At 47.8% G+C, this 23,819-nt stretch overlaps 1 protein-coding gene across 1 annotated transcript; it reads right to left on the reverse strand.

The window, feature by feature from the left end:
- Window positions 1-251: 251 nt before the first annotated feature.
- On the reverse strand, window positions 252-15,507 carry Kctd7 (potassium channel tetramerization domain containing 7). The gene is made up of 4 exons (XM_075977791.1): window positions 14,915-15,507; window positions 11,987-12,156; window positions 6,027-6,205; window positions 252-5,590 (listed from the first exon to the last, which is right to left on the reverse strand). The coding sequence occupies exons 1-4, from the start codon at window positions 15,056-15,058 to the stop codon at window positions 5,214-5,216; spliced, it is 870 nt and encodes a 289-aa protein (XP_075833906.1). The 5' UTR covers window positions 15,059-15,507; the 3' UTR covers window positions 252-5,213.
- Between the last annotated feature and the right edge of the window lie 8,312 nt (window positions 15,508-23,819).

Below are 23,819 nucleotides of genomic sequence, written 5' to 3' on the forward strand. Positions count from 1 at the left end.
CGGAGGTAATTTCCACAGACATGACCCCTTCATTTGGAAGCCATCCGCAGCCACCACGTACAACAGCGTATTTCAGAATAAGCTCAGCTTCTCATTAGAGAGGGCCGCCAGAAGAGGCTGATGAATTCTTTTATTCCATTTAAGAAAAGCTCCAAGAGAGTAGAAGGTGAGTGTAGAGCCCCAAAAATCAAAGATATAGTTTGACATGATGCTTGTCTTTTTTTTTCTTTTTTTCCTTTTTTTTTTTTTTTTGTGGTGCTGAGAAGGGAACCTAGGGCATTGTGCATAGTAGGTAGGTGTGTTCTCTTATGAAACCACACCCCAGATCCCAATATATATTGCTTTATTTCATATTTCACTAGTCAAGGGAAAATTATAATAAATATATTTTATAGTACAAAGAAAAGTTTCTGTGCTGCAAGAAAGTACAGAAGTCACTGGCTTAAAAAGGGTTTTGTTATTTAAAAAAAACACATACACACAAGAAGATTTGGCATACGGTCTGCCCTAATATTGCAAACATCAAGTCAACTATTTAAAAAATAATAATAAAGGAATTGAAAGGGGAGGGGAGGGAATTCTGAGCTGGTTATCTAGTGCCCCTCCTCTGTCTGCTCCAGTGGCCTGGAACATTCTCTTGCCACAGCGGTACAAAACCTATCATCCTGAGAATAAAAAAGGAGACGGAGAAACTGTCTCCAGGAAGTACAGAGACAATGTCTTTCCCCAGCATCTTTGTATTAAGCAATCAGTCTGGGCCTGGTTTTGAGCAGATCATTTTTCCCTCTGTCTTATATTTGTGGACTCTAAATTTCCAAGCACTGAAGGACTCTCTAGCAGGAAGAGAAAGGGTCCCAGGCCTAGTTACTAGAAGTCCCCCGCTCAATTGTCAGCTCTCTGCTGATATGGACAACATTCTCAACAGTGTGCTTCACTAACAGTTTAAAAATGGGACGATCAGTTCTTCACTCCATTGAGCACTGGCATTAACACTGACTGCCCTAGTGTTCCAACTTTCACTTCCAGTCAGGTTTAAGATGCATCCTTGACACGGCAAAATCAAAACCATTTGGGGGCAGATCCCACTTCTCATTCTCCAACCCAAGAGGACTTCGAGCTGCATAGCATATTCAACTTCAGGACACAACCAGTGGAATCCTTCACACCGGGCCCCAGAACCCACTGAACTATGACTACAGATAATCCGCGCTATACAGGCTGGGGTTGAATTAGGGGACTTATTGGACAGCTGCCTGTTGACTTTGCACACCCAGCATCCCTAAGAAGGAAACTCGGGGAATTTTGAGCAAAGGGCAGCCAGACGTTATCTTGAACAGCACAGACTGGTTTTCTGCATCTTAGAAAATAAGACAACCAGCAACTTGACTGAATTTTGTCTTGACACAGGGCTTGGCAGCTGAACACAACAAGCCCTCTTAGCTCTTGCCAGCAACCATAATGAACATTGGAAAGTAGGGCAATTTCTTTCTTCCTGTAGCCTGGTTTTTACCGAAGCTAGTTGTAGGTGAGAGGGCATGCCTGGAAAAAGTTCAGTGCCAAATACCCGTTCATGCTGAGCAGGGCCTAATACAACATTCCCAGGGTTGGAACACTCCCGGGTTCATGATGGTGATCTCTGGGATCACGCAGGCCAGCTTTACCTTCAAATTCATGTTGATCCATCAAGGAACCAACGTGGAAGCGGGGCATGATTCTGCTAGCAGTATTTCCAGTCCGGTAGCCCAAGGAAGATGCTCAGGTCTCTTGACGGTTAAGACTGTTTAGACCACATCTTCCGCAAAGAAGGCAATCAGATCACTCTCTACTCTTGTCTGGACAGTAATGGTTCAAGCAGAGGTTGACATTTTCAAGCTCGCATTGCAGGAGCTGGCCAAGAATATGCTCCATCCGCACGGAGTCTCAATCTCTGAGGAGTCAACAGCCTGGAACACGGACTGTTTCCCCAGTTGTCAGCCGTTGCACCGGGCACAGCTACGGCTCGTGGTGGTACTCTAGTGGGTGTTACTGTTGGAGAACAATACCAGCAATTCTGACAAGCCACCAGGAAGGCTGAGAGACGCCCAAAAAAGCATGCTGAAGAGCAAGAGATAGACCAACTAGACCTTGATCATGCTGAACAGGGAATCCTGGTGGACTTCCATAAAAAAAAAAAAAAACCCTAAAAACCACAACATTGGACATCAAGGCAGAGATGACGCTTGCAGCAAAGAGGGGGAAAAATCCAACAACTTGCAGCTTTGGTTCACACTGCAAATCAAGGGAGCCCAACACCTCAAGGCTCTTCTATGTCAGCACCCCAGCAGCCTGCCCCTTCGAATACCTCTACTAGGGGCCCAGATGATCAGGAAACCAGTGCCAGGGAGTAAGGCCTCCAACACCTGGATGATTTAGCTGCTGGAGATAAAGATCCAATAATAACCCATGGCAGAGATGTGCAAGACCATGATCCCTCTTTTCAGATCTTAGATGCAAGCTCAGATGATGAGTATGAAGAGGACTATGGCTCACTCATTGCCACTCCTGGTTTTCTGGTTGGACCTCACTGGTCACGCAAGAGCCCAGTTGATGAGACTAAGCAACCTGAAGAAAGAAGCTCCCAAAACGACTCAGTGGACACTAGTCAGCAGACACCCCAAGATCAAGCTTTTCCTATGAGACAACAGCAACAACCTCGGGGTTGCAGGAAAGCCCAGATGCTTCAGGGCAAAAGCTTCCACCTGCTTTAACCAGGGAAAACCTCACTGCAATCCCTGAAACCGGATAGAGTTGGACCCATTCCTACTTCATTGAGCCACCACCTCCCCCAGTCTATCCTTCTTTGGACATTGACAAGGAAACATCTCAATCACCCCAAGTAGATCCTTTAGAAATACCCTAAAGTCCCCAACTGGTGCTCCCTCAGTAACACCCAACTTGACAACTGAGTAGATCAGTAAAATGGAACAGGAGTACCAGAACATAATGGCCAATGAAGGCCTCTGGGCGGGGCAATTGTTTCACCACAGGTGAACTGGTAGACCCAAGGATTTCCCCACTTCGAATGGAGCCATTCTCCAGTTCCCAACAAGCCTAACAGGGGCCACTGCTCCAATAAACAATCAAGAAGGGTGGCACTTTGGGACAGATGGGACCATCGCCATGGATGGGCAAATGCTTTGATGGTCTGACCTTGACCTGCAGTCACGACTTGTGTATATTGCATTGATTATTCATAAATTCCCACAAAAGGAACTTAACTACCTCCATATTAATTGGTCTTACAAGGTGAGTCCATTTCTCAGGGATAATTTTGCAACCTCAGGGACAGAAAACCAGAGTTTCAAATATGTTTCTTGCCCTGTTTTCGTCATGAAGCTAATGGTTTAAAGTTAAATTTGTATATTCTGAGTGAGTTAAGCATGAGTAGTATGTTGTAATGCAAACAGCTGGCTACTCTGCAAACTCTGTTTATGTTATTAAGAAAAAAATGAACACAAGAGCCAGGTGTGGTGGGACATGCCTATGTCCCCCAGAGCTTTGGAGGTAGAGGCAGGAAGGTCAAGAGTATAAGGTTGTCCTTAGCTATAGAGCTAATTTGAGGCCAATCTGGGCTACATGAGACCCTGTCCACAAAATAAAAATAAAACCTATTTAAACAAAGAACTTCTTTGCTAAGACAAGGCCAGAGCCACGGTGTTGGGCTAAGAGCCAAGCAGGGGCTTCATGACCCCAGAAGATCCTATTGTTTGCTGAGGACCACAGAGAGAACTCTATCCTGGAAGACGGCTGCTGCTCCCTTGCTCTTGGACCTCAGCCTCTACCTCTGTTACACTCAGAGTGAAGCACAAGGTCAAAACCATGTGTTCTCCCAGGAGCCCCGGAAAGTCACCCCCTCCACCTGCACTGAGAAGTTCAGCTCAGAGCCCAGGGCTTGGCTTTCTGGTCCTCTGAGGCTCATGGATACCTCTAACCCCCAAGTGTCTGACTGGACCACTCTGACCTTACAGGACTAATATTGGGGGTGCTGCCAATTCCTTATATATATCTATTTTTTTTTAAAAGTTTAATTAAAAAAATACTATCCAGAAACCGTCAAGGATACCTACGATTACATAGAACCCATTGTGCAGTGTGGACATGTAATGCTCTCAGAAGAGAGCTACACATCTCTCTCTTTGGGGGCTACATGCTGCACCCTGACCTCTGAGCAAGAAATTATTGTGGACTGTTTTCTCTTTTTGAAGCAGGAAGTAGAACACACACATTTACTACAATCATCTTCAGCTCCTAGGATGGCCGTGCCTCCACCTGGGACTTACTTTCCTTTCCCTCAAGCCCAAACAGTAGATTCCAAAGAAAGAGAGTTTCCGTGCCAAAGAGGTTCACCACACTGGATCCTAACACAAGACTTGGCAGCAAGCCATGATCTCGGCCTCTGGAGGGATGCTACATGTTATGAGTTCCTAGACTCCCTGTCTGCCTAACTTGGGGAATCTTTGGAGAGAACCTTTGAAACCTTCCAGTCCTATAAAGAGTATAACTCTGCAAAGAATGCAAAGCCAGAGCTCCAGGGCATGGCTGTAAACATTGTGGTTTTCTAAGGCTCAACTGGTACATGGCTTTGGCAGCTGTGGTTAATCTCAAAGAGAAGGTGACAGGCATGTTCTGGAAGTGCGGGACATCTGTTTCCACATCCTAAGACAAGGTACTATAGTCACTGGAAGAGCAAGGAGCACATTGGGGAGAAAAGGACTCTTTCTTCTTTGGCCAGGGCTACAGGGTGGACACTTGGGTAAATCCCCTACCACACTCCTTATTCTGACTGACACACTGAGCACAGGAATGTTCAAACAGGGTGAGGAAGTGATTGACACCTTCATCAGCGACATGGCTCTAAAATGGGCAGATGCTCTCTTGCAAGGTGTCAAGAAGGTATCAAACCTCTCCGGACTTCCGATGATATCCCCACTAAATTCTGTGGCCTCCAGTGAAGACTCCATGCCTCGAGGAAAAGATGGGGTGAGTGCAGATTGAGTCCCCAAGGTAGACGAGCCAGGGGGGCTGCAGCAGCACCCGTGCCTTTGCATCTGTGCCTCAGCACACTGTCCTCACCTCAGGAGGTTCGGGGACAGTCAGCAGCTCCTCTGGGGATCAGATTCCCAGAGCCGCCCGAGAGGATGGACACCTCTTTCATGGGACTTGGCTACTGGTACTCACCACCATGTGATTTTGAACTCATAGATGGGGCGTTTGCAGTAGTAGTGGTTGACAAGGTGCTTGTCACACACCCCGATGCACTGGTGATCCACTGTGAGGCCTTGGGCTGAGAGGTCCGTGACCAGACAGTGTAACAGGTCATATACATCAGCCACTGCCTCCCAGGGCCCAAAAGACACATCTACTTCACAGTGGTGCTCAAAGAGCTGTCCGTCACTCTCACTCCGCTCAAAGCGAAGAGAGTTGAGGAGGGGACACTCATAGGGGGTGATGGGCATCTCTTCCTTGAAGACACAGACTTTGAGCTTGGCAAAGCGGGCCTTCCGCTGTACTGCGCGCAGCCGGGCAATCTCCACAATCCGCTCCAAATGGTCTATAGAGTTTAACACAACAGCCGTCAAGGGGCAGGGTGGAGTAGGAGGGAGAAAGAGAGATACAGGCAAACAAAAAGGGACAGACACCTAGTGACAAGATGCAGAGGGGAAGAGGCTGATTTCATGAGGGGACTCCATGGGCTCAGCAAGGGCACACTTCAACAAGGCCCACGGTATTCCAAAGCTAGGAACCCCACACAGGGTGAGGGCTATCCTCTTGAAATGTTATCTAGCTGCTGGCTGTCCTGAGAGGACTGTGGGAATGTACGGGAGATGTCCTTCCCAAACTTGAAAAGTCCCAGCGTTACTGAAAGAGGGGAACATTTTCTCCTAATCTGGATGAATTCTGGACCCACCCACTTTTGGGAAAGGCCTGGAGTTGAAAGATGCCTTGCAACCCCTTTCCCCAGGTGTGTAGGGCAGCTGATCCCTCACCTTTGTAATAGGGCATGAGCCCCAGAAAGGCCTGGCGCACTTTCTCGCCCTTCAGCGGCTGCATGTTCTCCAGCTGCTCCAGGAGGGGCCCAATGGCGTAGTACTGGGCCTCTTTGTGCACGGCTCGCACATGCTCCCGGGGTGGCAGATCCCCTGAGCGCAGGAAGTTCAGCACATCTCTGTGCAGGAAAAAGGGTGAGAAGGAGATAAGGATCATGGGGGTGGGAGGTGAGTGGGTGGGGCTGTCAAGGTGGCTGGAGAAGAATCTGGGCCACATTGTCAGCTGTATAACTTTGGTACGTGAACTTGGCCTTTGTGTGCCTTGGGTGTCATCACGTACAAGATGAAAGAAAATAAGAAAAGTACCTCACAGGATTGTGGTGGTGCACACCTTTAATCCCGGCACTTGGAAGGTGGAGGCAGGAGGATCCCCTTGAGTTTGAGGCCAGCCTGGTCTACAGAATGAGTGAGAAAACCTGTCTTTTGAGCAACAACAAAAAGCTCACTCATAACATAAGTGCAGGCGTAGTAGAGTAACTGAAGCTTTACACGCCCAGTGCTAACAACAAACTCTCCTTGTCCCACATCCTCACCATTAGTTGTTCTGTAGCTCTATGGAGAAGACAAAATACCTAACAACATGGAAATTAACTGGTTTTAAAACTAAGGAAAGTCATATATAGTTTCTTAGACAGGGTTTCTCTGTGTAGCTCTGTGGCTGTCCTGGAACTAGCTCTTGTAGACCAGGCTGGCCTTGAGCCTCTGCCTCCTGAGTGCTGGGATTAAAGATGTGCGCCACCACCACCCAGTCATATATAGTTTCTTAAAGTACATATTCAGTCCTTTTATTTATTTATTTATTTTTGAGACAGGGTTTCTCTGTGTAACTATCCTGGCTATCCTGGAACTTGCTTTGTAGACCAGGATGACCTCGACTTCACAGAGATCCACCTGCCTCTGCCTCCCTAGTGCTGGGTTTAAAATTGTGACCAGCACTGCCTGGTATATTCAGTCCTTCTGATCCTCTTCAGACTCTCTAGCTAGTGCTGAGAGTAACATTAGTCAGGCCTATTGCCGTGGTTATGGAAGACAGTAAGGAAACCCTTAAATTAGTCTATTACATCAATAGTTAATCTAAATTGTAATATGACAAGAGCTAACACCATTTTTTGTTTTGTTTTTTCAATACAGGGTCTCCCTCTACAGCCCTGGCTGACCTGGAAACCACTCTATATAGACCAGGCTGGCCTCAAACTCAGAGATCTTCCTGCCTCTGCCTCCTGAGTACTGGGATTAAAGGTGTCACCACCACTGCCCAGCTTAACACCAAGTATTAATCTGCATTAGCCACTAATCACATGCCACCCATTTGATCCTTTTAATGACATTCTAGGGCAGGGTCTCTCTTGGTTCCTGTCTATAAATGGGGCCTGGCTGGGACCTAAGAGGTTATGGAAGACACTTGTTGAAGGAGCCACAGCCGGCAAAGGCTCAGCTCTGGACACAACTGTGTTGCGGGAGGTCCTCCCACTCCTCCAGCCTATCGCCGCTGAGATACCAGCCCCTTGGGGCGTGGTCTCTCTCCCTTTAAAAAAGCGGCCACTTCCCTCTCCTCTCTCTCTTCACTTCCTGCTCCGCCGGCGACTAGACTCCTGGTCGCGTAGAGGGCTGTTGCCTGGGACAGTGATCTGTAAGTTTTTCCCCTTTAAATAAATATCACCCTATTAATTATAATCCCAACTTGGTGTGGCATTGTTTGTGACTTACGCCTTCATTTGGCGCCCAACGAACAGATCTCTGTGAGTTCAAGGTGTGGTAGCACACACCTTTAATCCCAATGCCTGGGAGGCAGAGACAGGCGGATCTCTGAGAGTTCAAAGACAGCCTGGTCTACAGGTCAAAGATATACACTCAAAAAGCAAAAAGTTAACCTAGGAATGTCGCAGCTTAGATTCTTAAGCGCCTAGTGATTTAAAGGCGCAAATCAAAAGTGCTCCTGGATAGTAAAAAATTGCAGATTCACAATAGGACAGATTCAGACCACTGAATGAGTCACACTGTTCGATGAATGTACGTAGGCTTGGGACAGAGAAGAAAAAGAATATAGAGAATAAAGTTAATGGTTTAAAAAAAAAAGGTAAAGTCTTTAAAGAGACAGAATAAAGTAAAGTGATAGAGTAAAAATAAGCCGCGTAAAGATGAAAAATTCACAGAGAGTCTGGATTCTTTGTATTATTGTGTTTTCTTTAAAATTTTTGACTGTGAAGGAGCTAAGTACAGAGAGACATTTCATTATATGGGCTGCCCAGTGGAACCAGAACGGATATCATGAGGGTATGATATCAGAATTTGGGTCTAAGGATATGATGCTTTGGAGAGAGTCTTCTTTTGTTTTCACAGAGGACCAGACCCTTTGGATTTCTTCTATCCCGATTTGGTATGATAGACCACGACCTCCTGAAATGTTCCTGTGAACGCCCTCAAAAAATTACGTCACTCAACTGCCAACTGAGATAAACCTGGCACACAGGTTACACCCTAAATGATCTGATTAACAGCGCCCCCATTCAGCAGGAAGCAGTTTGGAGAGAAAAAACTGCGCCCATGTTCCCAAAATATTATTTATAAATGTTCTTTTACATTTAAAGGGGGAAATGATATAGGTATGAATAATTTGCATTGATAGAGATTTAAGGTCAATTTTGTTATATGTATAAATGTTTCTGATGTAACTTTTACTTGATAACTGTTTTGTTATATGTAATTTTGCTATGTTAAAGTTAAAGCCTTTTTTTTGTTTAAACAGAAAAAGGGGAAGTGATGTGGGAGTGTCATATCACTCTGTTGATTTCATTGGTTAAGCAATAAAGAAACTGTTTGGCCCTGTGGGTGGAGTAAACAGAACAGAACGCTGGGAGGAAGAGGAAGTGAGGTCAGACTCCGCAGCTCTCCTCTCCAGAGCAGACGCAGGAGAGACGCCATGCTACCCGCTCCAGGCAGACGCACACTATGAAGCTCCAACCCAGGATGGACTTAGGCTAGAATCTTCCCGGTAAGACTGGTGCTCACAGATTGTTAGAGATGGGTTGATTGGGATATCAGAATTAGCCAGTAAGGGCTAGAGCTAAGGGCCAAGCAGTGTTTAAAAGAATACAGTTTCCGTGTAATTATTTCGGGACATAAGCTAGCCGGGCAGGGCCGGCGGCTGGGGTTTTTGGGGTCGCAGCCCCGCGCTCCTTATTACTACACAACTGACGCTGATCTACAACAATGGTCCTGACTTCATTAGAAACAGCCAAACCAAAGTGCTGTCCGCACAAGGAGGGACTCCCCCCAGGCCCAAGCAGTCCCCATGATGGTAGTGTCGATGCATGAACTCTGCCAGCAAAGGTGTGTGTACCCTTCCTAATACCCTGGCCTCATACTGTGAATCTTTGAAGAACTCTATCTCCTGCTGATAAACTAGACTACTGGGGTCCAGCAGCCCACACATCAATGCCTACATCTTGCTTTCTGCTATATTTTGGCCACTTTCTAGCCGAGGCCAACAGGGCACTGGCATATAAGCCTTAATTTGGATCCTGTTCTTCCTCCCCACAGCCCTTTTCTCTTTTTTTTGGTACCTGCACCCCAGAAGAGGGCACCAGATTTTATTATAGATGGTTGTGAGCCACCATGTGGTTGCTGGGAATTGAACTCAGGACCTCTAGAAGAAGAGTTAGTGCTCTTAACCACTGAGCCAGCTCTCCAGCCCCCCACAGCCCTTTTAAAGATTTTTATTATTTTTCACTGTCTGGTGTGTGGGAATGGATGCGGGCACAGAGTGCAGGCGCCCTGAGGAGGGTAAAGGTACCAGACCCCCGGGAACTCAAGTTCCAAGCTATTGAGAGCCTCCTGACATGGGTGCTGGGGCCTTAACTCAGGTCCCCTGCAAGAGCAGTGCACGCACTTAACCTCTGAGCATCTCTCTAGCCACTCCCACCCCCTGAAATTCAGTCCTCTGGGATTGTCAATAAACCCTTATGCACTCTGACAAACAGAACCCTGGGCCAAGCCCAGCTAAGAGCTGCCAGCTGGGGCCAGCACTTTCCTCCCCAAATGCCTGCAAACAAAAATCTTTTTATAGTTACAGGGTGATGTGACACTTTGTTTCCTCACCACCAGAGGCAGCTGATAGCCCACTGGGGAGAACCAGACACTGCAAAACAAAGAATTCAGCCAGAGGCTCCTTCCTAAGGACAAAAATGGCCCTTGTAGGCAAACCTTACTGGAGGTCAACGCAAAGACGTATAGATCAGTTGAAGAGTTTCCGCTTCACCGCCATTGATTCAAGGTCAAAGGCCATGCCAATCCTCTAGTCATCTCTACAGCTAGACCAAAGGAACAGAGGGCTCCAGCCATGTGCTCTGAAGATGTGACCTAGCTGAGGCCACATACAGGCTCTTTACTTAACCCTCTTTGACAAGCCCACCAGACAGCTACAATTATTTCTCATATCAACAAGGAAGTAGATGGCTAAGATGTTAAGAGCACTTGCTATTCTTCCAGAAAACAGTCCTTACCACCCACAATGGCAGCTCACGACTGTTTGTCCGTATCCGATACACACAAGAGAGACACATGCATAAATAAAAATAAATCTTAAAACAAAACTGTGTTGAGCCAGGTGGTGGAGGCACACACCTTTAATCCCGGCACTTGGGAGGCAGAGGCAGGTGCAACATCTCTGTGAGTTCAAGGCCAGCCTGATCCACAAGGAGAGTTCCAGGACAGGCACCAAAGCTACACTGAGAAACTCTGTCTCAAAAAACAAACAAAAGCAATTAAGTTGAGACATTCTTTATAAGGTTTGCCAGAAGTGTTTTCATGGGAAGGTGTATAAATCACACATGCATTTCTTTAGAATATATATATCAAATACATTGAGACTGTGGTGTGTGTATGTGTGTGTGTGTGTGTGTGTGTGTGTGTGTTGTTAAAATCTCAGGAACAATACAAGTTTGCTTTTTAGGGGTTTCTTAGCAAGATAAAGGGGTAGCTATCCGGCACCAGCCTTCCCCTCACCCTTTTTGTTTTAAGCCACTGCAAGCCTCAGAACCACTGGTAGAGACCAGGCCTCATCCATGTTGCGGTAGGTGTTGTTTGTTGGGAGTGTTAAGGGTCTCCTTATGTAACCCAAGCTGCCCTAGAAACAACTTGCAATCTTTCTGTTTACACCTCTCAAAAGCTGGGATTATAGCTGAGTGCCACATACCCAACTTGCATGGTATTATTGAGCCCCAGAATCTAAATGTACAGGTGTTCTCCAAGATGCTTTTTGACATTCTCTGACTCCAAATGCATTCTTCTCCATAGAGATAACTCCCCAAGTCTCGAACTGAATGAGATGGGAAAAGTTCCATAAAATCCTGCCAGTATTAGAATTTATTGGCTAGGCAGTGGTGGCTCATGCCTTTAATCCTAGCACTTGGGAGGCAGACAGATCTCTGAGTTCAAGGTTAGCCTGGTCTACAGAGTGAGTTTCAGGATAGCCAGGGCTACATAGAAAAACCCTGTCTCCAAATATTTTAATTTTTTTTTTCTCAGAGCTGGAGAGATGTCTCAGCAGTTGAAGCTCTGGCTACTCTTTCAAAGGTCCTGAGTAAAATTACCAGTAACTACATGGTGGCTCACAATCATCTGTAATGAGACCTGGTGCCCTCTTCTGCCCTGCAGGCATACATACAGGCAGAACACTGCATAGATAATAAATAAATCTTTAAAAAAACATGTTTTTCTCTTGCTTTCTTCACTTCCTCTGGCAAAGCAACTAAGTGTTTTAGTCTAAGTCAATAAGAACATTTATTAAATCCCACCACCAGGCTATCTCCTCTGGTACCATAGAATATGGCAACACTCAAGACCGAATCCCAGGCTACTTGCTTGCTATGACTATGGGGCTGATTGCAGAAGAGACATACCCAAAGTGCGTGCCATCTCGGTCAATGAAGTACCGGCCCTCAGAGTCTGTAGGAATGTAATGTCGCCCGCTGAACATGGCAGCCAACATGGTGTCTTCATAGCGCCGCAGGGTAGACAGGCGTGTGGTAAAGTGAGCCCCTCCAATGTTAAGGGGGACGACCTCAGGAAACTGGAAAGGAACCCGCACAGCTTTCAGACTGGCAGTCTGCCTAGGCTCGTTAATGTCACACCTCTCAATCACCCCAAACTTGGGGACCATCTGAACACTCTTTTTCCCCGTCTCTCCTCTTCTCTGGAGTCCTGCTCATTCTACCTAACAGCTCTTACACCAGGTCCCTCTTCAGTACAACCCTACACTGCTCAGCGTTCATCCTCTCCCCATTCCTGAACGTATCATCCCGATGTCCTTATCCATGCCATCTCCTTGGCCACAAACGCTCTTACTAGCCTCCTCCTGTCCAGCCAGCCAATGAACTTGCCAAATGTGGTGGTATAGGCTGTTCACCACGCAAGCACCTGGATGAGCATCACCTACCAACCCAGGTGTGTGCCCTTTTCTAATTCACACCAAGGCACGAGGTCAGCTGGCAGCACTGGTTTATTCTCTAAGGTTCTGTGGCCACTCCTGCTCTGTCCTCCCTCACAGGTCCCCAGGACAGAATTCTGTATCTAGTCCTCCATTATGTCTTCCCTGCATGCCATGTTCTCCTCTGTTACAGCACCTGGAACAATGCAATGGCAATCTTTTTCCTCTGTCAACTCATTTTACCAGATGCCAGGCATCCTAACGCGCATCCTAAATGCGCAGAGACTGTGTGTGCTTGCCGGTGGTTACCAGGGACCAGCTGTGTTCCAATGGCCCGAGGCATCCGGTCCTCATCCCTTTCTTACCCAGAGACCTCACATGCTACGCAGGGCACCTACGGCTGAGCTTCTCTCTCTCAGCATCCCCATCCCCATCATCCACTGCACTCCACTCCTCTCCTCTCAAACCAGAGTGACTTATTGGTTTCAAGTCCCCTAAGGTTTGCATGGCAAGGCTAAGTGATGACAGGAAAATGGCGGTAAAGGTTAGCTGTGGGACCCTCACAAGGGTCCCTTCCTGAAATGCTTGAGAATTAGAAAAAAAAATTTCAATGCTCTATTTTCTCTAAACTATATATGAAAGAACTGTTTCCGATCTAACTTTCCCATAGACTGCCTCCAAATCAACTAAAATTTTATCCCAGCATAACTGTTATTTTTCAATGTGATGACATCACTCTAGCTATGGTGAAAATCCTTTGCAAAAAAAAAAAGGCACAGCTAGGCACGGTGGTGCAAACCTTTAATCCCGACACTTGGGAGGCAGAGGAAGAATAATCTCTTTGGGGCCAGCCTGGTCTACAAAGTGAGATAGGCTAATCAGGGTGCTGCATAGAGAGGCCCTGTCTCATAAAAAGAAAGAATGTAAGTGATGAAATAAAACTTACTTACTTAAGACCTGCCTTATAGTAAAAACGGAAATCCACAAAATCAATTAATGAAACACACAGGATGTACAATTCTAAGTATGTACTCAACTCTTTTTTTTTTTTTGAGACAGTCTCACTATGTAGTCCTCATTGTCCTAGAACTCACAAAAATCCATCTGCCTCTACCTCTGGTGTGTGGGGATTCAAGGTGTGCAGCACCATGCCCAGCAAATTTCAACCCTCAGTGCAAAATGCCTTCTACGTTTCTACAGAAACTCTAAATCCATTCTGCGTGTGTGCCAAGACTCAAATGTCGTCTTGGTACAACGCTTTGCACTTCGGGAGTCTGTGTTAGAGGGAGTTCATACTCATCCACTTCTTTGAACCACATGTGAGAGAAAACACTGAAGAGGGTTCTCAGTATTGCATGGAGGGATGTGATTCATAGGAAGCTGGGACTGAACACCTGGCCCGCAGTCTGGGGAGTCGTGCCCTTTCCTTCAAACCACATCTTTTATCCAATGACAGTGCACACACACACACACACACACACACACACAAAAACACCCCTCCACTGTATCTCTATTGGCTCTTTTCCCTGACTGCAGTTATATCTAAAATTTTGCTTATTTTCACAAGTTTCCCACGATGTGGGCAATTCAGGGCTCCTAACCGGAATGCAATACTGGCTGCTGCTGCCTGAGAGCCTCACCCAGCCGGCCCCTTCAGACAACTCTGTGGGCTGAAGTCTCCACTTCTGTACCCATCTGCCTGCTTGTCTCGAGAGTCATTGCTGGTGCAAAGTGTCACACCCATGAAGGACTACTAACGAAGTCACCGTGTGCCAGAGCACAGTAGCAGATGACTGAGCAGGCCAATCCCACCACCTCTGCTCTAGAGTTCAAGCCTTCAGTGCCCCCCTGCTAGTTCCCGAATTTATCACCTTTACGCCCTTGTTCGTGCTGTTTTCTTTGCTCCCGATGCTCTACCATTCATTTCTGTCCATCTAAATGAAATTGCCCCGTGTGGTGATGGAGATTGTTCACTGCATGAAAGCAACTGGATGGGAGAGGTTGCTCCGCGCGGGTGTGTCCTTTCCCCAAATCATACCAAGGCACCATGTAGGTTATCTGAGCACAGCTTCCTACACCACTGTCTGGACTGCTGGAGAATACACCTGGGCAACCCAGGGCCTCCTTTTGGATTGTATGGAACGTGCTATGTGTTGAAAAGTCCCGAGTCCTCCTCTAGCTGATAAAGGGGGAGATAGGATACAGGAGTGGAACTGGACATCCTGGTAGCTACTGATTATAGGAAGGAGGCACACGGGGTGCAGGTGACCCCGGGCAGGGAGGACACACCTCGTGCACCAGTGGCATCAGTGGTGGACAGCTCCTTTGGAGGCTCACCTCCCAAGGTCAGTTCTAAACGCACCAGTCCTCCCTTCCCCCCTCCATCGCTCGGTCCAGGTACCTCCTGGGGCAGCAGGGGCAGTCCGTGCCCCGCTTGCGTGGCCGTCGGAGTGGCCGGCTCCAGGAAGTCGTCCTCGGCTTCGGAGCTGGACATGGCACCGTCCGAGTGACGGCTGTCTGGCTCCCGCCCGGTGACTACCACCATCCCTCTGGCTCTGGGCGGTGGGCGCGGCTTCGGGTAGGCGGGTGGGCGGAGGCCTGGAGAACTAAAGCCAAGCAGCGCCTGACATGACGAGACGGGACGTCGGCGGGCGCCCGACGCCGAGGGCCAGCGCGCAGCAGCAGGCAGGACGTCGCGCGCTGCCCTTCAACCGTCTAACGACCACCGCGCCTACAGTTAGTCGTTGGTCTGACCTGGCCGCCTCCTGCTATTGGCCGAGCCTCCGCTAGCTCCGCGTTGATTGTCGGGAGGTTCGTCCAATCACAGAGCAAAAAGCTCGACCTGAAGCCGAAGTGGCCGCTGGCCTGCCCAGCTCTGATTGGCTCGCTGACGGACGCGCGCGCGCGACGCCGGCTTGCTCGAGGGTTTGGCCAAGGGGAGGCGATCTCCGGGCGCCGACCTCGATCGGCCACCACCGCTGGACCCTACGCCGCAAATCGGAACCAGGCGCTTCTTGCTATTGGCCGAGACTTCACTGGTTCCTGCTGTGATTGGCAGGGGACTCGTCCAATCAGAGCGGAAATACGCTTGGTCTCGAGGCGGGGTCGCGGGTTCGGCTTGTTCCACTCTGATTGGCTCGCTGACTAACGGGAGCGCTGCCTCCCCTGGTCCAGGCCGCTTACCTAGCAACCGCGGCGCAGGTAGCATCTCTGCCCCGACCTGGCCGCCTCCCGCTGTGGACGGAGTGTGATTAGCCCCGCCCTGACCGATAAAGGTCTGGTCCGACCTTAGAGAACACACGTTCGAGCCTGGAGCTAGAGTGACAGCTGACAGCCGGCTTGCCGATCGCCCCGCTCTTTTTGGCCATCTAACTAACGGGCACGAAGCTCGCTCATAGGGGCAGCGCCTTGGTCCGGCTGGCATTGGCTCTCTGACTAGCGGGCGCGAAGCTCCAAGCCACCTTGTCTTCACCGGCCGCAAGCACCCAGTACTAGCTTGTTTGTCTCCATAGTAAAGAGAGGCCTGGGCAGGCTGTCTCTGAGGATGCGCTGAGCAGGGCTGAGGGCACCGGCGGTGTAGAAGATGGAAGTAGAGCCCTGCAACAATGTGGTTGGCCCTTCTTGAACCGCAAGGGCATGGCTGCTGTGCTAGGCTTTTTCCGTGGACTCACACAGAAATCTGAAGAAGAAAAAAAAAACCAGTCTTAGTGGCATACACTTTTAATCGCAGCGACTTGGGAGGCTTAGAAGGATTTCTGAGAATTCAACTCGTCTCTAATAATAATAATAACAACAACAATAGAGTTGGGCATGGTGTCTCACACTGTAATCCCAGTACTTGGGAGAGGCTTGGGAGTCAAGGCCAGCCTCGGCTACAGCATGTTCGAGTCCACCTTGGACTGCATGATGAAAAAATATACTTAAAAGGAAAAAATAAAATAAAAATCATGGAGGAAAAAAAAAGAAAGAAAAACCAAAATAGGACCCAGTGAGATCAATGAATGATAGCTTCTCCTGACAGGTTGGCAAAGAAGCCCTATGGGTAGACAAGATGGCAAACAGATCAGGTGCTTCACCAAGAGCAAAAGCCAGCAGTTCAACACCACCTCTACCACCCTACCTCCACCCCTGCCAGCAGGGTTCCCCTTCTCTCTTAGACCTGCCCATACATAACTCAGCTTTCATAACGGTATGGGTTATCAGCTCCCTCCTGTGTGTTTAAATTGACCAATCAGAACCAAGGGGATGGAGATCCACCCTATACCACGAAAAGACTCAAGCCCACCTTTATGCTGGATTTCCGAATCCCTTCTCCACTGGCAGGGAGTGTGTCTTTTGCTATGTGTATGACTTCAGTAAAACTTGGCTGACTGCTGAGTCCTTGCCGTCCCTGCTGTGTCATTCTCTATACCTGCAGCTCTAGATGACCTCACCATGATGGCATCGTGACCTCTGCACCAGGACACAGTTGGAAACAAGCTCTTCCAGAAGGATCGTCCCAGATAGCCAGATGACCTATTGACGCAACACACCTCAGTCACTCAGGGACTGTGTGACCTGTTGGGGAGGCTGCTTCAGAAAAAAAAATACAACCCTGTACCTTTCAGCAGCTCCGACAGGCTTTGTCACCCGTTTCAGTAAACCACTTAAAGAGAAAACCAGAGAGTTAATCCACGCAGCCACACTGGGAAGAGAAAATGCTAAAGGACTCCTGTTACCTCCAAGTTCATCTAATAATTGACGTGAAAGTGGGGTTTAAATAGATGATGGATTGGGGCAGAGGAGACAAGATATGCAAATAAAGCAGCCCCAGTCAAGTGGGTTGTCTTGGTTCGGATTCTGTGAGGTGGTCCAGAGAAATCCTTTCAGCTGGAGACAAGCTGATTAGGATCGCTCCTGCTTCCCCTGTGGCCTTGCCATCGTGGACAATGGCCCCCAGGGGGTTGTGGGTGGGTGTCTTTGCTGTGAGTCTCTTCTGTTCCGAGAATCCACCTGGAAGAGGACAGTGTCAAGAGTGGACAGTAAGATGCCTCAGCCACTTGTCTTTTTGCCCATCCTGAAGGGATAGGTTCAGGCAGATGACTCAAATGATAAGCATACCTATGTAGAATCAACCAGGACTTTGAGACAGAGAAAACCGGGACAGAGAAGTCAGTCAGGTTTTTGTCCTGCCTTGTGTGTGAGTATGTACAGGCGCCCTTGGAGGCCAGAAGAGGGCATCAGGTCTCTGGAGTTGGAGTGAAAGTGGATCTAAGCTGCCCCAGTGTGGGTGCTGGGATCAGAACTCAGGTCTTCTGGAAGAGCAGTCAGTGTTCTTAACCACTGAGTCTTTTCTCCAGCCCAGACTTCAGATTTTAAACTACTTTCTCACTGAGTTCCTCATATACTCTCATACCATTGACAGAAATGGAAAATGAAGCCAGGGCGTAGGGGCATAGACCTGTAGCGCCAGCACCTGGGAGATGGACACAGATGGTCATCCTCAGAGATATAATGAGTTAGAGGGTAGCCTGAGTTCCCTGAAGTCCTGTCAGGGGAGCACAAGCTAGCAAAAGCCGCCAACTCAAACAATTTCCTCTCTTCCTTATGACAGAGTGCTTCCATTGCAAAAGAAATTGCAACCAGATTTTGGTTTAGGCAACAATTTTATCATACATAATAAGACATCTGAGCAGGCCCAGGTTGGTTCGCTGGATCGATTTTCCTTGTTTATCCACTCTGCCAGAGGGCCTCTCCCCTCTTAGGAGTCTGCGCGAGAAAGACATGTGGCTAAGGAGCATGGGGAAGACATTCTGAAAGGCTGATGAGGATCTGAGTGGGGGTGGCAGTCACCTGCAACCGCTGCCCTTGGGAGACTGAGGCAGGAAGAGTTTGAGACCAGATCGGGATACATAGTGAGACCTAAAAAACAAATGGTTGACGCTGTAGTTTTGTTGGTAGAGTTCCTACAAGGAACTAAACCCTGTGTTCCACCCCCAGTAATATATTAACTGGATACTGAGACAATAATCAAAATAAAACTCGGACTGATGAGGTGGTTCATCAAGTCAAGGCACGTGCCACCACCCTGTGTGCGAACACTGAAGCCCATGTGGTGGGAGAGAACCAACTCCTGGAAACTGTCCTCCAACCTCCGCACCCACACCATGGCATCCACGTGAGCATGTGCGCACAAACACACAAAGAAATAAAAAAACAAGACCTATAACTCCCAGCACCATGGAGGTAGAAACAGGATCAGAAATTGAAGGTTATTCTGACTAGAGAGCGGGTTTGCGGCCAGGTTGAGCTGTGTGAGACCCTGTCTCAAAAATGAAAGTGGACTGGGTAGTGGTGGCTCACACCTTTAATCCCAGCTCTTGGGAGGCAGAGGCAAGTGGACCTTTGTGAATTAGAGGCCAGCCTGGTCTACGGAGTGAATTCCAGGACAGTCAAGGCTACACAGAGAAACCCTGTCTCAAAAGAATAAAAACAACAACAAAATCTAACATCAAAAAAAGTGGGAGTGGGGGAGAGAAAGAAAGAAGAAAGGAAACACAGAGCCCCAAAATGGCAGGCGGGACAATGCCTACGTAATCATTTTTATGTGCTGGAGCTTTCTTCTATTTTCTGCCAAGAATTTCCCTTAGGAATGTACTTTCCCTCTTGGTTTTGTTCACACGGTTTGGGAAATCCAAGGTCAGCAGCCTGGAGTGAGGGCTGTTGGGAAAGTAGGAAGGCCTAAAGGAGACGTCTGGGATGGACAGTTTGCTTGCTGACCCTCCACACCACTCCCAGCAGCTCCCAGAGGCTGTGCAGAAGGGTCAGGGAGCGCTGAGGATGGGCTGGGTGGGTCTCCTCTCAGAGAACAGAGGCTGTTAGTTCCTGGAACTCCCCCAAGAATCGGATAAACAAGTCATTTGACATCAAGCCCTGAAATTAGGCACTCAGTGCTATTGTTTTGCCCACTCTCCACAAAGAAAAAAATTTTTAATAATTTATTTTTACTTTACATACATTGGTGTTTTGCCTGCATGTATGTCTGTGTGAGGGTGTCAGATCCCCTGGAACGGGAATTGCAGACAGTTGTGAGCTGTCATGTGTGTGGAGAATTGAACCCGGTTCCTTTGGAAGAGCAGCCAGTGCTCTTAAATGTTGAGCCGTCTCTCCAGTCTTTATTTTGAGACAGGGCCTCACATATCCCAGGACTGGCCTACAACTCCTTTAGCAGCCCAGGATGACTTTGAACTTCTAACCCTCCTACCTCCGCCACAGGCATATACCATCACACCTGATTTACTAGCTCTTAAGTTCTGGTGTTTATTTGGAACTGAATTCAGCTGAACTCTTTAGGTTGGCTAGAAACTTTCAGGCACTGGGAAATACTAGTCCCAAGGCGATATAGGATTAAAATAGCAAGAGTGTATGTTGGCCAGGTTTTCCTGCCCAGAGCCACAGAGCCAAGGTTTCTAGGTTTGGCAAGCCTTTTGGTATCTGTCCATGTAGCAGGAGAACAGCCACAGACAAGACCGAAATAAGTGAGTGTGTGGCCAGATTTGGCTCCCTGGTCATCTTTTACCACCGCTGTAAAAGGAAACCATAAATCTTAGCCTCACTGTGTTCTCTCTAAGCCAGCTCCATCTGCCTTATGGACAGGAGACTGTTTCACCCTTAAGTCACCGTTCAATGATCTAGTGAAGATGGAAAAAGAGCCATGTCTTGACAGCATCAATATTGGTAATCTTAGCTCAAAGGGGCAGGTTAAGTAATAAGTCATTAGAAAATAAATGTGTTGCCGGTGGTGGTGATGGTGCACACCATCCACATTTGGGAGGTAGAGGCAGGCGGGTCTCTGTGAGTTCGAGGCCAACCTAATCTACAGTGTGAGTTCCAGGAAGGCTCCAGAGCCACAGAGAAAAACAAAAAAAGCAAAAACCAAAAACACCACCCCCACCCAGAAAAAAAAAGAGGCTCATCGCAGTGGACTTTTTTTGTAGACAAAACTTTCTCCTTTTTGTTAATTTTTAAAAATTTTAAAGATTTGTTTTTCTAAATGTCTAGCCCGTATGTGTATTATGTATATGCACCGAATGTCTGCCTAGCGCCCGCCTGAAAAGTTGAGAAGAGGGCGCCGGATCCCGGAACTGGAGCTACAGACAGTTGTGAGACAGAGGGTACGTGCAGAAGACACCCGGGTCCTCTGCAGGAGCAACAGGTGTTCCCGACCACTGAGCCGCAGCTCCAGCCCCGCTTCCTCTTTTTAAAAACAATCCCTTTCATCTCTTTATTTGAGGACAACATGCAGGATTCAGTTCCTTCGCTCACCACGTGAGGTCCTGGGATAGAACTCAAGCGGCCAGGCTGGACAGCAGCTGCCTCTACTCGCCAGCCGGCTCACTGGGCGCAAAGTAGACACAGCTTTCGACACATTCTGATTCGTCTATTTCTGAACATCCCACAGTCATTCCATGTTTAGCCATCAGAGGGCACTTTAGGCTTTTCCACCAAAGCCCACAATGAGGTCATTTCTACACTATGTAACCACAAAACAGAGGCTTTGCTGTGAAAATGAACCAACGTTAGTTCTTTAATAACCCCGGAGAAAATGAGACTCGTTTAACAAGACAGGGCCAGGCATGGTAGTGAACTCCTGACACCTAGCACCTGGGAGGCGGAGGTAAGAGGATGGAAAAGTCAAAGCAACCTTGACTATACAGAGAGTAGACCACCTCAGGAAACAAACAAAAAAAATATTAAAATAAGCCTTATACAAGTGCCCCCCTATGCACTCAAAATCACAAACTATTTTGTTATAATTTAAACTTTATAGAGCAAAAGATACAAGAATAATTAAATCAACCAAACCTTAAGGAGAAAAAGAAATTATGAGCTCTAAAGGAATAAAATTTACCTCTCTCTCACAGTTCCACATATGACAGTGTTCTCTTGCAAAGACACAAAGTCCTGGAAGGCACACAGGGAACAGCGACAATGTAGCAGCAGCAACTCGACATGGAGAGCCCTGCAGATGGGACATGGTTTTCAATCTTTACAAATACAGATGTATAGTGGCATGTTTGTAATCCCAGCACTCAGGAAACTGGAGCCAGCCTGGGCTACACAGTGAATCCTGTTTCAAAAAAAACCAAACACTGCTCTTACAGAGAACCAGACTTTGGTTCCCATTTTATGTATCAAGGGGCTCACAAACAGTTTTAACTTTGGCTTTAAGGGATCTGACGGCCCCTTCTGGCCTCCATGGGCACTGAACTCATGTGTGCCTGCACACACACAGACACAATTACAAATTACAACCTTTAGAGGCTGCGGAGATGGCTCAGAGGTTAAGAATGTTTGCTGATTTTCCAGAGGATCTGGTTCAATGGTGGCTCACAACTATCTGGAACTTCAAGTGGATCCCACACCCTCTGCTAGCCATTATGGCACCAGACATACAAGCAGTACATAGGCATGCATACAGGCGAAAACTAAAATGAGTCTTTAAAAACAAAAAAAGACTCAAAATAATAAAAAACAAAAACCCAGCCTGATTTTGAAGCAAAAAGGAATGTCTTGCCTGGCCCATCACCTGCCGGCCATTTTTTTTTTTTTTTTTTTTTTTTTGGTTTTTCGAGACAGGGTTTCTCTGTGGCTTTGGAGCCTATCCTGGAACTAGCTCTGTAGATCAGGCTGGTCTCGAACTCCCAGAGATCCGCCTGCCTCTGCCTCCCGAGTGCTGGGATTAAAGGCGTGCGCCACCATCGCCCGGCCTGCTGGCCAGTTTTTGAGAGCTAATACTATAAGTTTGTCACCAATCTGCTTACAGTAGGTGGCCAGTTAGAACCCGGCCCCCCCCTCCCCATTGCTAGAAGTCTTAGTTGGGGTCATCTTTGTGGGTCCCTGGCAAAAGCCACCCCCATCAAGATGGCGGTTTTGTTCCTCTTCCCCTCCATCCTGCCTTCAACCCACGTCCTGCACTCAGCCCACCCAACCTGCTCCCTGTTGTACTCATCATTCCATCCCCCCCAGCCCCCACCTCTAAGAATTATTACGTAACAATGTTCTGTCACCATGTGCGCCTGAGGACCAGAAGAGGGCACCAGATCAGGACCTCCGGAGGAGCAGCCTCTTAACCTCTGAGCCACCTCTCCAGCCCTACAGTAAGACTTCCAACAGCGAGAGCAGGACCTCTCCCTGGCTCTTAGCTGGCTTCTGGTAACCTGTTCCCCACGTTGGATTACCAGGCCCCGCCCCAACCTCGAGGGAGGAGTTTGGTCCTGCCTCAACTAGAAGTGCCTGGCTTTCTACCGGCCAGTGGGGGGCCTGTCCCTTTCTGGATGGAGGGAGGTGGAGTGGATGGGGAGGGGGCAGATGGGGAAGGGAAGGGATGGGAGGAGAGCAGGGAGGAGAAACTGGTAGGTAAGTAAAATAAGTGGAAAAAAAGTTATTTAAATAAGAAAAAAAGAAATACGGGTTTACATATGTTTTCCTTGATTTCCACACTGTCTTGAAGTCCTAAAGACAGTAATCTACCTAAAGCTCTGAGTACACAATCATGGCTGTCAAATTACTAAGTCTAGGGTGGTATTTAAAAAGTCCTCGGAAGTACTAATGATGAGTAAGGGGAAAAGTCGTGTTTGAAGATGGTCATTGGAAGGTGATGATTAAGACCCAGGCTCTGGGTCCAGGCTCCCTGGATTTGTGCTCCACCCCCAACAGTTACTCAGTGGGCAGCGTTGGGCAAGACACTTTATTTCCCTGAACTTATTAATTATCTTGACAAACATATGTCTCAGCACAGCACTCACCCACTGAGAGATCAATCATTCAGGCCCCAGCTCCAGGCAAAGTGTCTCCCACTGGGCCTTGAAGGAACTCGGTAATCCTTCTCAGAATGCCTGGTTAAGGCATTGCTATATTTTTCTCCTTCCTTTCTGTTTTTATTTTTAAAAACTATTTTTAAATTTTATGTGTATTAGTGTTTTGCTGTATGTTTGCATGTACACCATCTGGGCTGTGCTGGATGATGTCAGAAAGGGTGACAGCTGGGAGTCACCTCATGGGTGCTAGGAACTGAACTTGGGCTCTGTGAAAAGGCAGTATTCTTAAACACTGAATCATTTCTCCAGTCCTTTTTTATTTTGACAAAGATCTCATGTAGCCCAGGATGGCCTCTAATTCCAAATACTCCTTTACTGACCTCCCAAGTGATGGAATTACAGGCATGTATTACCACCCATGAGATGGAACTACAGGCATGTATTCCTAAGAGATGAAATGACAGGTATATATTACCAAGATGGATTTACAGGAATGTATTACCACAC

This window comes from Microtus pennsylvanicus, chromosome 1, assembly GCF_037038515.1.
Source record: "Microtus pennsylvanicus isolate mMicPen1 chromosome 1, mMicPen1.hap1, whole genome shotgun sequence".
Lineage (NCBI taxonomy): Eukaryota > Metazoa > Chordata > Mammalia > Rodentia > Cricetidae > Microtus > Microtus pennsylvanicus.

Excerpts from the sequence above, each read along its gene's own strand:
- Kctd7 (XM_075977791.1), bottom strand. The coding sequence starts at position 15,058 with ATGGTGGTAGTCACCGGGCGGGAGCCAGACAGCCGTCACTCGGACGGT. Across the intron at positions 12,157-14,914 it reads TGCCCCTGCTGCCCCAGGAG|TTTCCTGAGGTCGTCCCCCT; the intron begins GTACCTGGACCG and ends GTTCCTTTCCAG. Across the intron at positions 5,591-6,026 it reads GCTCATGCCCTATTACAAAG|ACCATTTGGAGCGGATTGTG; the intron begins GTGAGGGATCAG and ends TAAACTCTATAG.